Below are 12609 nucleotides of genomic sequence, written 5' to 3'. Positions count from 1 at the left end.
TCTGGATGGATTCAAAAGATATACTCTATTTTTAAAAGAAATAATGCAAATTTCCAGTTATAAAATAAATAAGTCATGCAGATGTAATGTACAGCATGGTAACCATAGTTAATAATACTGTATTGCACATCTGAAAGTTGCTAAGAAAGTAGTTCTTAAAAGTTCTAATCATAAAAAAATTTTTTTGTAACTATGATGTATTTTTTGTAGGTATAGTAACACACACGAGAACAAATTATAAATTTACTATTGATAATTTGTCTTATTTATTGAAAAAAATCCCCTCATCATACAATGTTGATACAGTTTCTTTTTTCTCACTTGGATCTTGAGACTAGCAGGCCACCATCCCCTGAATTAATGCCCATAGTCTAGAACCACAGCTTTAATGCTTTTCTCCCCTTTTTTCACTTTAAGTACTTTGCTAACATAAGCTTAGCTTTCATCTCAAGATTTATTCTAGCAGATGCACACATCATCCCTTCCTACCCTGGAACTGAAGAGAGTAAGCAAAATGCACCACTATACTTGGGCCAGATCCTATTATGGCAAATAATAAACATTAACTGCTCAGCAAAAGCTTTTTTTTTTTTTGTATAAAATAGATGCATTAAATTAATCAACACAGGGACAACCCAATTGTGAAAAGGCATTCCTGAAACTACTAGGACAAAATAAAATTGAATATGCACTGGATATTAGGTGATACTGAGGAATTATTGCGAATTGTATTTAGTATGACAATGATTTTGTGTGTGTGTATATGTGTGTGTGTGTTCATTATCTGTTAGTGATACTTTAAAAAAGAAATAAACTCCATGGGTTTGCTATCACGTGGGACTTACAAATCTTAGAATTGTAGTTTTTCACAGTTTTAAGAGACTATAAACATCACCTAGTCCAGGCATGGGAAGAAGACTTCAATTTATAGGCCAATTCCAATTTAATAGAGCTATCCTGAGAAGGAATTTAGGCCTTTAAGACTAAGAGGGGAAAAAAAGGTCATGAGCCATTAGCAATGCCAGCCAAGGGCACGAGACAGGAGAGTGGGGCAATGTGTGTTACTACTACTAGCTACCTTTAGAATCTCTGGTCTAGTGGTCTTTCAGGGAACTTAACACTTGTCAAGTCACTCATTACTTCTTCAGACAGCTCTATGAAGTTATTTCTTATATTTTGACCCGAAATCTTATTTTCTGCAGCTTACAGCCACGAGACATATAAGAAGAGCTCCACTTTAACTTGACAGTGCTTGAACTATTTCAGACAGTTCTCCTGTCCTTCCCAAGTCTAAAACATCACCAGTTTCTTCAGCCATTCCTCACTGGGCATGGTTCCTTCCCTGTCTTCACCAGTCGCTATTGACAGGCACCGATTTGTCTCTGTTCTTGTTTCAGTGCGGTGCCTGGTAAAATGGTCTGTTGATGTCATGTTGTCGGGACATGATCCCCAAAATGCCTTTATTGAGTTCAAATTTTGGCTTTCAGACTCTCTGCATTCATTTAGACTTCACATGCTCCACCTCAATTTAATTAGTCTGATGAAGGCTTCTAAATCTTTCTATTATCAGCTACAGCTGGGTCAACTTCAATGGCTTTCTCAGAACATATAACTGTCTTCCCACCTTTCCAGCCCCTGGCATGCCACCGGCCAGAGAAACCACAAAAAAAGACTCAGAGTACCCTTCCCGATCCTTCAGTGGCTCCTCAAATCCATCTACAGATTATCTTTCAATCTTATGAAGAGAACTTTCAGTCTTACAACTGAGAACTGAGAGCCACTAACTAAGCCAGAACTATCTGGCAACTTGTCCTCATTGGCAGAAATGAAAAATAGGCAACCACAAACTGGCTCGACATAAGTAATAAAGCAGGCCTAGTCATTCACTCAACAAGTATTGCAAGGACTGGACTGAGCCACTGAGCAAATCAGAATGAATGACACAGCAATCATGTCATCAAACACATAGTTTCTCAGAAGTAAAATACAGACATAAATAACTCAAGTCAAGTGATCAGTGAGGTGCAAAGAGCTATGGGAGTTGGGAGGTGGCACAGAAGGCAGCAGAAAGGAAGCTGAGAATCAGGCCAACTTACCAGAGGAAGTAGTAGGCCTGGAAGGACAGGTGGGATTGGAACAGTGGAGAAGTGAGAAAAGAATAAAATAGCAGTGGGTTGAGTAATTTGGTTTGGTTGACGCATAGGGTCCATGAATATGACTACTGGGAAGTAAAGTTTGGAAGCACACAGAGAGGCAAAGCTGGATGAGACTCTTCCTCTATCAGGATCAGCTAATCAAAGGGTATTTATACCAAAGAACAGGCAACCCATCCAAAGATACAGAAAGGTGGGGAAGGAAAAAGAAGGCAAAAAAGTCAGAACCTAAGGCAGAAAGGAAAAATTAAGTGAACAAATAGGGGTAAAGAGAGAAAAGCAAAAGGTGAGATGGGAAGACAAATACTGTCTTCCCACTAACAAGAGGCGATTTATTTCCCTTCCTTGACACTGAAATGTACTGCAGCAGCCTCTCTTGTATCCTAAAATGAACCTCTAGGCTTAGATTTCTAATCCTTATTTATCTTCCATCTCCCTATGCCCTTTATTAACAACCACTTCCCCTAAACTGCCTAATCCACCTCCCACAAACAGTCCCTGTGACTGATGCCTACGGAGTGCTGGCAAAGGAAGATCGTGACATGAAGAGGACAGCTCAGTGTCTCCAACATACCTGATAACAGAGTAGGGGAGCAAATGATCCTTATGCTCACCTGAGAGAAGGGAACGGGAGACATGAAGAAGGAGTCTTAAGAGGTGAGAGTGGAGGAAAGGGGCTGTGGACCCAGAAAAGCCACGTGATCAAAATAAGGAACTCAGGCTCCCCTTGTGGGTGTTCATTCACTCATTCAACCACTCATTCATTCATATATTCCTCTCCCTCCCTTTATCCCACCGTTTTCTGCTGCCACACATCCAACAGGCTACAAATAAAAATCAACTTCCTCAGTAGTCTCATTAATCGCTCATGATTAGGCCCCTACATAGTGCCCTGGATTTTCCCTCAGAAATACACCAAGGTATGATTTCTCATTTGTTGCTTCTCTGTCACGATGTAAGCTCACGAGGGAAAGAGCTATCTTCTCACTGCTGTATCCCTAGCACCTAACACAGGGTCCGAACTCAGTAAATAACTGTCGAATGAACAAGACACTGTACAGACAAGTAAGAGGTATTCCCTAGAATTCTCTAAGACCAAAAATTGGTGTGGCCAAAATTGCCAATTGTTCACCCAAGTCCCTGTTCTCTGACTCTTTGAGGCCACAGCTACACTAATTTCCCAACCTCCCTTGTAGGTAAGTTTGGCACGTGACTGAGTTCTGGGCAGTGGGACGTGGGTGGAAGTGATTAAGTCACTGCCAAGCGGACCCATGAAAATCCTCCCATGCTTTGCCTCCACACTCTTTTTTCCCTTCTGGTTGGACTAGAGACAAACCCTTGAGTGACCTTAGAAGCTACATGTTGATACCTGGGACTCTATGTGGAAGAGAGCCACCCCTCTCATCTGTTCATAAGAAAATTGACCTTCTCCTACGTTTGAGCCATCAGACACTTAGGAATCTATGTGTTCAGGAGTAAACCTCTCTAATTCAGTCACACAGTTAGGTGACAACTCAAGTTAGGCTCCCCTAATCTTTACCAGCCAGCGGAGGTTTGTCACTTTCCTAAGGAGAAATAAAGGCCATTCAGAGGACAGTCCAATCTTTCTTGGGATGTATGACTGAACGAAAGTCCTGTTTACTCATGATCCTCAGGAAAAGCCACAAAACAGGCTGGGCAAATTCTGGTGATGTCAGAACCATAGATGATCAGCCTCCTTGCCTCGCCTCCTCTCAGAAGTACAGGGCCCCGCAGGCCCTGCACAAGCGCCCAACCGCCTTCTCAAGTACTCTGGCCCTGGCCTCATCTGTGCTTACCTTGCAAAAATGTCACAGCACATTGCTCCGTTCTTTTCAGTGCCAGCTGGCGAGAAGTGGCCCAAAGCTTTTTCAAAAAGCCACAGCAACCTACACTGCCACAGAACAATGGCTGCACCAATGACTCGCCTTCTGAATAAAGCATTCAGCCAACCGGAGAGTGATGCAACCTCAGACAGAATTCATTTCCCGGTGGCAAAGCTCTTCTTACCCCGATGTGTCTGACTCTGTTGTTCCTACCGAACGCTAGAGACTTCAAAGAAAACTCCTCTCCCCGATGGACTGGAGCATTTAAGTAATTGAGTTACATTAAGAAAATTAGTAGCATGTACTGTACATAATTGCCTGTTTAATCTAGGTCTAGAAAACTATTAACAGGGTAAATGATTGACTAACTCTCTTCACCTTTCTTCATTGCAGGTTTCTTTATTTCAAGAACTTCCAGATCCAGTGGTTCTTAATCTTTGGGGGGGTCATAGACCCGTTTAAGAATTTGATGAAATGCCTTGACCCTTTCACAGAAAAAAATATGTCCACAAGTGCACACACATATTACACACGATTTCAGGGTGCACACAGAATGCCAAGTCTATCCACTGATTCCAGGTTCATGGACCCTCCAGAGCAGAGGGCAGCAAAATTTCCCTCTAAAGGGCCGAAGAGTGAATATTTTTGGCTTTTCAGGCCACATACTGTCTCTGTCACAGCGACTCAACTCTGCTGCTGCAATATGAAGGCTGCGCTGCCCGTACTCCAACCAAACTTTACTTGTAGATATCAGAATTTGAATTTCATAGAGTTTCCCTGTGTCACAAAGTGTTCTTTTTTCATTCTTTTTTCGGCTATTTAAAAAATCAAAACCATTCTTAGCTGGTAGTCTGTACGAAAACAGGTGACACAGCATAGTTTGTCAATCCCTGCTGTAGGGCAAGGGTTCTAGATGTACACATTTTCTGTCTCTATTTTCACTAACTTCTAATGGAAACTCCACGTTTCTTCACATTATGAATGCGGGCAGCAAACCTCAGTAGTGTCAGCAGAAATCACATTCATACCACATTAGAGTGGTAGCAGGTAGCACAAAATATTCATCAGGCTCACCACTATTTTTAAATTATGGTCACTATTAGATCTCCGACTGTATCTTGCCATTTAAATGTGCTGATAAACACATATATTATTATAGGAAAAATCTGATTTGATAACTGAATTTCAATATAATTGATTTCCATTCGAACCCGATATATTTTATGTAGTGCATTTAAAAACAGAATTCTGAGAAGCAGGACAGGGCTTTTACCAGACACCAGAGAGGTCCATGGCACAGAAAGGGTTAAGAGGGTCTGAGCCAGAAAAGCCAGAGCATCTCCTACCAGAGCATTCACATCTTCCGTTTTGTAGATGAGCATCCGTATCTCCTCTGGATCACCGCTGAAGATTGCTTGGACCAATGGTGGCTGTAAACACAGGAGAATTTGAATTAGAACTATAATTAAATAATTGGATTGCATTCAGATGCAGATGGCTAGAAGATATATGTTCCCCAAAAAGTTTATTCAACAATTATCAATTGGCAGACAAAGATGAATATGGCTCAGGCCTACCCTCACTCGAAGTCTAGTAGGGGGTGTATTTGCATAAAGAACTAACTATAATATGATTTGAAAGCCATGACAGACAGTCACATCTAACCTGGGGCTATGAATATAACATGAAAATCACCCCTAGTTGAAGATGTCCTTGCAAGGCCCTTAAATTACCTATCAAGGAAACTACCAAATCTATGCTTTTGTGCATAGAGTCCCCTGTCCTTCCCCCCATCTCTCAGTAGACAATGTTGCCTGGTCCCTTTAAACAATTCTGTTCCTAGAGGATGTTAATGGCCACGTTTCTGGCCTCCTGAATGATTCTTTGTCAATGTTTGGACAACCCTTTAAATCATTCCTGAATGCTTTCCATAGCTTTAGCCAATAAGCACTGAGTGTTTTAGACGTGATTACTTCCCATCTATTTAAAGTAAGTGGCTACTCAACGCTAACATTTCTGTTTGTCATCTGTAGTAGAATACAAAATAAATAAATAAATAAATAAGTAAGTGGTACAATGGCGGGGTGGGGAGCAAAAAGGGAGGCATTACTGAGCAGGTATCATTGAACTCACCTATATTAAACAAGACCCAACATATGGTAGAAGGATTTGTAAAGCTTGATGGAAACCCAGCTGAAAGACAAACTGTCTCTGCTTGGGTGGTAGGGTGAGAAGAGTACCCAGAGAAGCTTCATGGAAGGCACCTTAATGAATGGGTCTGAGTGTGCAGACAGGGAAGGAGGGACATGTAGGCAGAGGGATCGTGGTGTGCAAAGGTGTGGGTATGCAAATCCATGTTACAAATGCTGCCATCAACCTGGTGACCAGGGTGTGGGGTGAAAAGAGGAAAAGGCGTGGGCTCAGAGGTCGGTGTTGGGCTTGCCCACACGAAGGATACTGTTCAGAGCCGGTTCTGCCACTTGCCAGCTACATGTGGAGCACACTTCCCATGTGTAATCTGGGGCCGAACATGATCTTTGTGGCCCAGCCCCTCAAACGGTTGGTATTAGGAACAAATGAGATAATATATGAGAAAACCCTCTGTAACTCTACAACCCTACACAAATAACAGATGTTTTCACTAAGAAATGTTTATAATGCCAATACGGGCTATTTGACTATTTTTTTTCAAACTTTAAAAACCTTGGCAATAACACACACACACACACACACACACACACACACACACACACACACACAACTTCTGGAAATATTTTAGTCCTAGTAGGCAACAGGATGATGGCAGTTTCTCAAACTTGTCCGACGCTAAGAATCCCCTGAGATGCTTGTTAAAACTGTATTCCCAGATCCCTTCCCTGGAGATTCTGGGGTGGGATCTGAGAACCCAGATTTTTAAAAAACACCCACTTAGTTCTTGGGAACTGCAGAGCACTGGCCTAAGGTGACATGATTAGCATTACCTGCCTCAACCTCTCCCCGTGCAATCTATGTGAGGCTCCAAGTCCTGATTTTTCCTACAAACTTTCTTTTCTCTTTTTTACCTGCCTGTTGCCTCTCTTACATGTTTTGAAGGTGTTCCTTGTTATTTGCGGTGACCAATATAAGTACTGTCAGTAGGAATATAGTAAGACTCCCTGAGGAAACATTATATAAAAAATGTTAAATTGCAGATAAATATTTCCATAGGCCAGGAATTTGTCCACAGTTTTCCCTCTGCCATTAAAGTTTCCAGCGAGTGGACATTTGTATCTCTTTTTTGTCCCCAATACGCTCTTAATCCTACCCTCTTGCCAAGGTGTATGATTCAAAGATAGTTTCTCAAATTGCCAACACTTAAGTAGCAGGAAAGAAGTCTTGAAAAGAATGCAAGTTTGACTAGTTTGGTGTCAGCTGGCACTCTGCCCAAGACAAGGACTTCCTCCCCACACTTGCTGACTACCTGCTAACCACGTCTCCAGGCTATCTGCCCCATGGCAAGGACCATATTTCATGTAAAAAAGGCAGTCACACAATGTCAGGATTTCAACAAAAATATTGAACCTTGGATATCTATTTCATAATTCTCTATCTGCTCTGCTTGTGGCCAAATGCTTGTGTATACTTTTCTGCCTTTTTGAACCTTAAGAGAAAGCAAATAACAAACCCCAATAACCATGGGATGACAAGCAGAGGCAGACAAGATTCTAGTGTTGAGTCAACAGTGGTCAATCAACAGTTGAAAAGTTAAGATCCTGAGAAACAAACCCATCCCAGTTTAATGCACCACTAGTCAGTCACTTGAAGGAAACAGAGCTAGGGAAGCAAAGCCTCTCTTCACTCATGAATCTAAGGAATGCGTGAAGATATTCAGTCCTCACACCTCTCGAGAAAGACAAGGGTTCCAAGCTATGGCTGGAATGTTCCCAAGGAGAGCCACCCTGTAATGCTGCCAGACAAAGATGCCAGCACAGTCCTTCTTCAGGGAGTGGCATGTGGAGCTTCCCAGTCCCGGTCTCCGAGACTGCTGGAAGGGTATCACCAGTGCAGAGGATTCCCAGCAGAGAATGGTATGCACACTTCCCCAATGCCTCCCAGCTTCCCTCTGCTAAAAGCTGCTTTGGGAAGCATTGTCAACGCCCAGAATTCCTAGCATCCATTGGGAAGAAGCTGAGCCATTGCTGTAACTCTTCCAAAGCTGCAGTCACATACATACATGAATATACCCACATGTACATGCCTACATTTGTACATGTATGTACACATCTGTATCTACCTTCATGTGCGTATACACAGAGATACATGCTGATTCACTCGCGAATCCCTCACACTCCCTGTGGAATAGAAAAGTGCCGGTTCCTCAAAGCCCGAAGTCTTGCTAAATGGACATCTCCACCCCAGCTGGGCTGTGCGGCCACTGTGACATCTCTGTCTTCACAACTGTTAATCCAGGCATTATGAGATTCCAAACCAGAACTTCACAGATACATGCTTTGCTTGAATGGAAGCCGTGTGTTTGCATGGATGTAGTTCTTGAACTAAATTTCTGTAACTCTTGAGCCAGTGGTATTTAAAAAACAAACAAACAAACAAACAGTACGGGTGTTGCTTTTTTTCTCCACACTCCCAAATAAAACATGCCCATAGAACACTCTGGCATTCCCTTTTGTTGGGATTTTAATCAGATCCTGCTCTTTTATTTTTCCCTAGGTAAACACTTGCCCTGAGAATAAATATTTTGAAAAGTATTTCTAAATACGGTCGCTATTACATGATTTTAAGAAAGGGGGGATATTCTAAATACAATATTCTTGCTCATAAGTACCAAGTACTTATATTCTGTTGACTATTCATTTGGCGATCACTGTATCTTTTACACCTTTTACCTTGACCTTGACAAGGCCTTACTTGCAAAAGAACAGAGTCCTAAGCCTTGGCATGTACAAAATTTTTTTAGAAGTTTCACACATTTCAACGCTAGCATATACAAAATAGGAGCGCTTTGTGTGCAAATTTGAATAAACACAAATTTATTACAAGGGTCAAAGTTGTGAAAAACAAATAGGGGCAGGACAAAGAGATTCTGATGTGGTGAAACCATGGGTTATCATTCCCTAAAGAAACTTCAATTCTTAAGAAGAGATATACAGTAATTTCAGCTTCAATTACTGGAATTTTTTAAGCATGTTTAGCAGCTGTACACTGGAAATGACTGCCACGTGCTGTGGATACTGGCTCAGTCCCTCATGTAGATCGAGAAGGTAGAAGGATACTTCCTGGGCCTACTTTACCAATGGCACAAGTGGGAGTCAACATTCAGATGGGACCAGTCCTCGTCTTTCAATATCACCAACTCTCAGCACTGTACCATCTCTGCCAGGAGTGTTAACAGCTGCCTTCTAGAGGTGACTGTCTTCCAGGCTGATGACATGTGACCCCTCTAAGACAGAAGCGCAGAGCAGAAGCTGCTTGCATTTGGCACCCACTATGAACGAAGTAGCCAACCTTGCTGACACTAGGAACTGAAAATTTATCAGCAAAACGCCAATTTTGCTACCCACATCCCCTATCGGCCCACTTAATGCAATATTTTTCTATTTTATTCTCAGTGTTTGAGAACAAATTAGGAAAATATCCAATTCCCCAAAATAAGATGCTAAATCAAACATGTACTGATAACAGTGTTCTTAAACTTTGAAGTAGAGTTACAATTCCACTAGGGGGAGCAAGACGGTAATTTGTTACCTGGGAGATAAGAGTAAATGTTCAGGTTGCGGAATAAGGTAGCTGGAGGATCCACTTTGTTCAAGACATAAAAGAATTTAAGCTTCTGAGAGAGCACTTAGTAATAAGTAAACACAAACATTATTATACCCAAAAACAAAAATTTTAAAACCTTTCCTATTGATTCCTGAGGGTCCAGGTTTTTAGGAAGTAAGAATAAAGCCATTTAAAACCCAGGTGTTAAAGAATTATTTTCATCATGTGCAAAACCCAATTCAATTATTTCCTCGGGCTTCCCTGGTGGCGCAGTGGTTGAGAGTCCGCCTGCCGATGCAGGGAACACGGGTTCGTGCCCCGGTCTGGGAAGAAAAAAAAAAGGAAAAAAAAAAAACCAAAACTCAATTATTTCCTCAATTTCACTTTTAAAAAGTGCTACTAGTGGCATCAAATATGCCACTGGTTTAGGAATAAAGCCCATCAGGGGTTCTATGAAGAAAGCACAGCTGGTTTGAGGATCCACTCCATCCTGTCCTGCAATGAGGTCGCGGGTCACCCCTCCAAAATCTCCTAATGAAACCAACAATTTGATTTTGGCTAAAACCACTGTATAGTGCCTTTCACTTTCTCTTTGTCAGAGCTGCGTGTTCTTTACTAACACTTTGGCTTTGGAAGATAAACAGAGTGACAAAGGCTGTCACTGAGCATCTGGAAATACAGTCCATGGTAAGAAGCCCAAGAAGATGCTCCCGCATTACATTCCAAATTCTTGGTGTGTTGCCTGTCTTTTTCTAATTAGATTGGGTAATAAAAGACTCCAAGTCTAAAAGAAAACATCTTGCATTCTAATCAGGAGTGGGTGTTGGGAGTCAATCAATAGCCAAGAGGGAAAAATGATATTCCTAAACATCTGTCCACACTTAAGTATTCTGAGTACAGAATGTCATTAAAGCAGGATGGGAGCATGTTATTAGTAGCTAATAGCTGATGCAGCAATAATCTGGCCGTATGAAACTATCAACATATATGAACATGTTGAAATACTTCACTAGGTAACAACTGGTTTTTGTGTAAGGCAGTGCTTACATTTTTACAAAAGGATAATAAAAATTTGTTCAAGTTACTAGATTTAACGGACAGAACTTGTTAGCTCTACTCATGTGGCTCCTGCTGTGTGATCCACTGAAAGGATGCCATTGAGTGCTTCCTGAATACAGATCACTCTACTTGGGGAGAAGTTCACTCCATCATAGAAAGACAATGATGATAATAAAATCAAAATCTGCTTCCCTTAAGAACTGTACAAAATATACTGAGTCTTCATAAACATTTTTTAATGCAAGACTACATGTCTGAAAATGCCTCCTACAAACTATGCTGCAGAGTGTCTATAATATTTCCGATTATTAAAAACAGAAGCATAAAATTCCAAGTATCAGCAATACCCTCCCTATAGGTAGCTATTTATTAACTTTATACTTAAATACTGTGAAAGAACTATATTTAATCAGAAAGTGGAAAAATTAATTTATCTAACCTTTTCCAAAATGAAAATAACACATAGGCATTGACTATGATATAGTTATTCAAGGACCAATTATTCAGTGTTTGGAAAATTCACATCCTTTGTCGCACCTTCCTTTCCTGAGGTCCTCCTTGGCTATTTCTCTGCTTTTTAAGAGCACTCGTTAGCACCTTCACGAGAGGAGAGCTGGTCCGAGGGAAAATGAAACCCAGGCGTGTCAACTTTTCTACTAGTTACTCACAAAAGGTTAGGTAAAAGGAAATGACGAAACAACAGTATCGGTTAACTTGAAATCTGGAAGCAATGTTGATTTTACATACCTGAGATCTCTCTTTTTTTCTGCCATAGGAGGGAGATTCCTCCTATGTTTGGTATCAGACTGACTTGGGATTAAATCTCAGCCATAGTTTCCTCATCTACAGAATAGGGCTACTGTAGCCATTTTATAAGATGTGTTTTAAGAAATGACATAATATATGCAGTGCCTCCTGTACAGGGCCAATGCTCAATAAAAATAGTGATCAGTGTGGATTTTGAGGTAACAAGCTCAAAAACTTTCATAGACAAGTACATTTATGTCCATCCACCCTACAGTAGGAAAAATAAGGGATCCAGGGAGATTTCCTTAAAAATTACAGAGCATATAAATCAAGTGTGGATGACAACCCACTCAACACCACCAGTAAAGCGGAGGGGCCCATCACGCTGGGGAAAAAAGCGTTTACATACAGGAAGGGGAGTAAAAATCACACCGAGCTTGATTTGACCTTTGTTACCCTGGCCAACCTCAAAAATGGTGCACAACCTCTCTGTACTCAGGGGTCTAATCTATAAAACCAAAAGAACAGCAACTCACCTGAACAATACATCATCTCTCTTGACTAATCCACTGTGCCGCATATTTATGTCCACTGGATGGGACGTGAAATCATAATTTTACTATTTAAGGTTATTGTAAATAAGCACGATTATACTTTTCCTTTATGCTCTCCTGATGGTCATAAAGGAGATTAATCCCGTTTGGAGCTGTGAGGGGGTCGAATGATTTGCCTGTTAGTGGCAAAGTTGAGACCAGGATTTAGTTTTCCAGATTCTCCCACTTCAGTACTTTCTCTCTCTCACATGTCATGTTAATACAATACAATAAATACAATATAATACAATTAATACAGAATATATTATATCTAATTCTTAACCAGTAATTCAGCCTCAATTTCAGTGAACTTTCTATGGAGAAATTTACACCTAACAACTCACTAAGGGAAAATGCTACCATATCTATTCTCTATGTGTGCGTGTATACACCATATAGTGACGACATACATATATGTATTTCTAGATACAGTCACTCCTAACAAAATAACTAACA

At 40.9% G+C, this 12609-nt stretch overlaps 1 protein-coding gene across 1 annotated transcript in view; it reads right to left on the bottom strand.

The window, feature by feature from the left end:
* ANKRD44 (ankyrin repeat domain 44) overlaps positions 1 to 12609 on the bottom strand; it is a 316658-nt gene that overhangs the window by 188208 nt on the left and 115841 nt on the right. The window contains exon 2 of the mRNA XM_082657650.1: positions 5344 to 5427. Coding sequence (XP_082513776.1) covers positions 5344 to 5427 — 84 coding nt within the window. The remainder of the gene's footprint in view (positions 1 to 5343; positions 5428 to 12609) is intronic.

The sequence above is a fragment of the Grampus griseus genome (assembly GCF_964374135.1).
Source record: "Grampus griseus genome assembly, chromosome: 7".
In the NCBI taxonomy this organism is placed as follows: Eukaryota; Metazoa; Chordata; class Mammalia; order Artiodactyla; family Delphinidae; genus Grampus; species Grampus griseus.
Note: the sequence above shows the minus strand (reverse complement) of the source record. Positions and strands in the feature narration are given on the sequence as shown.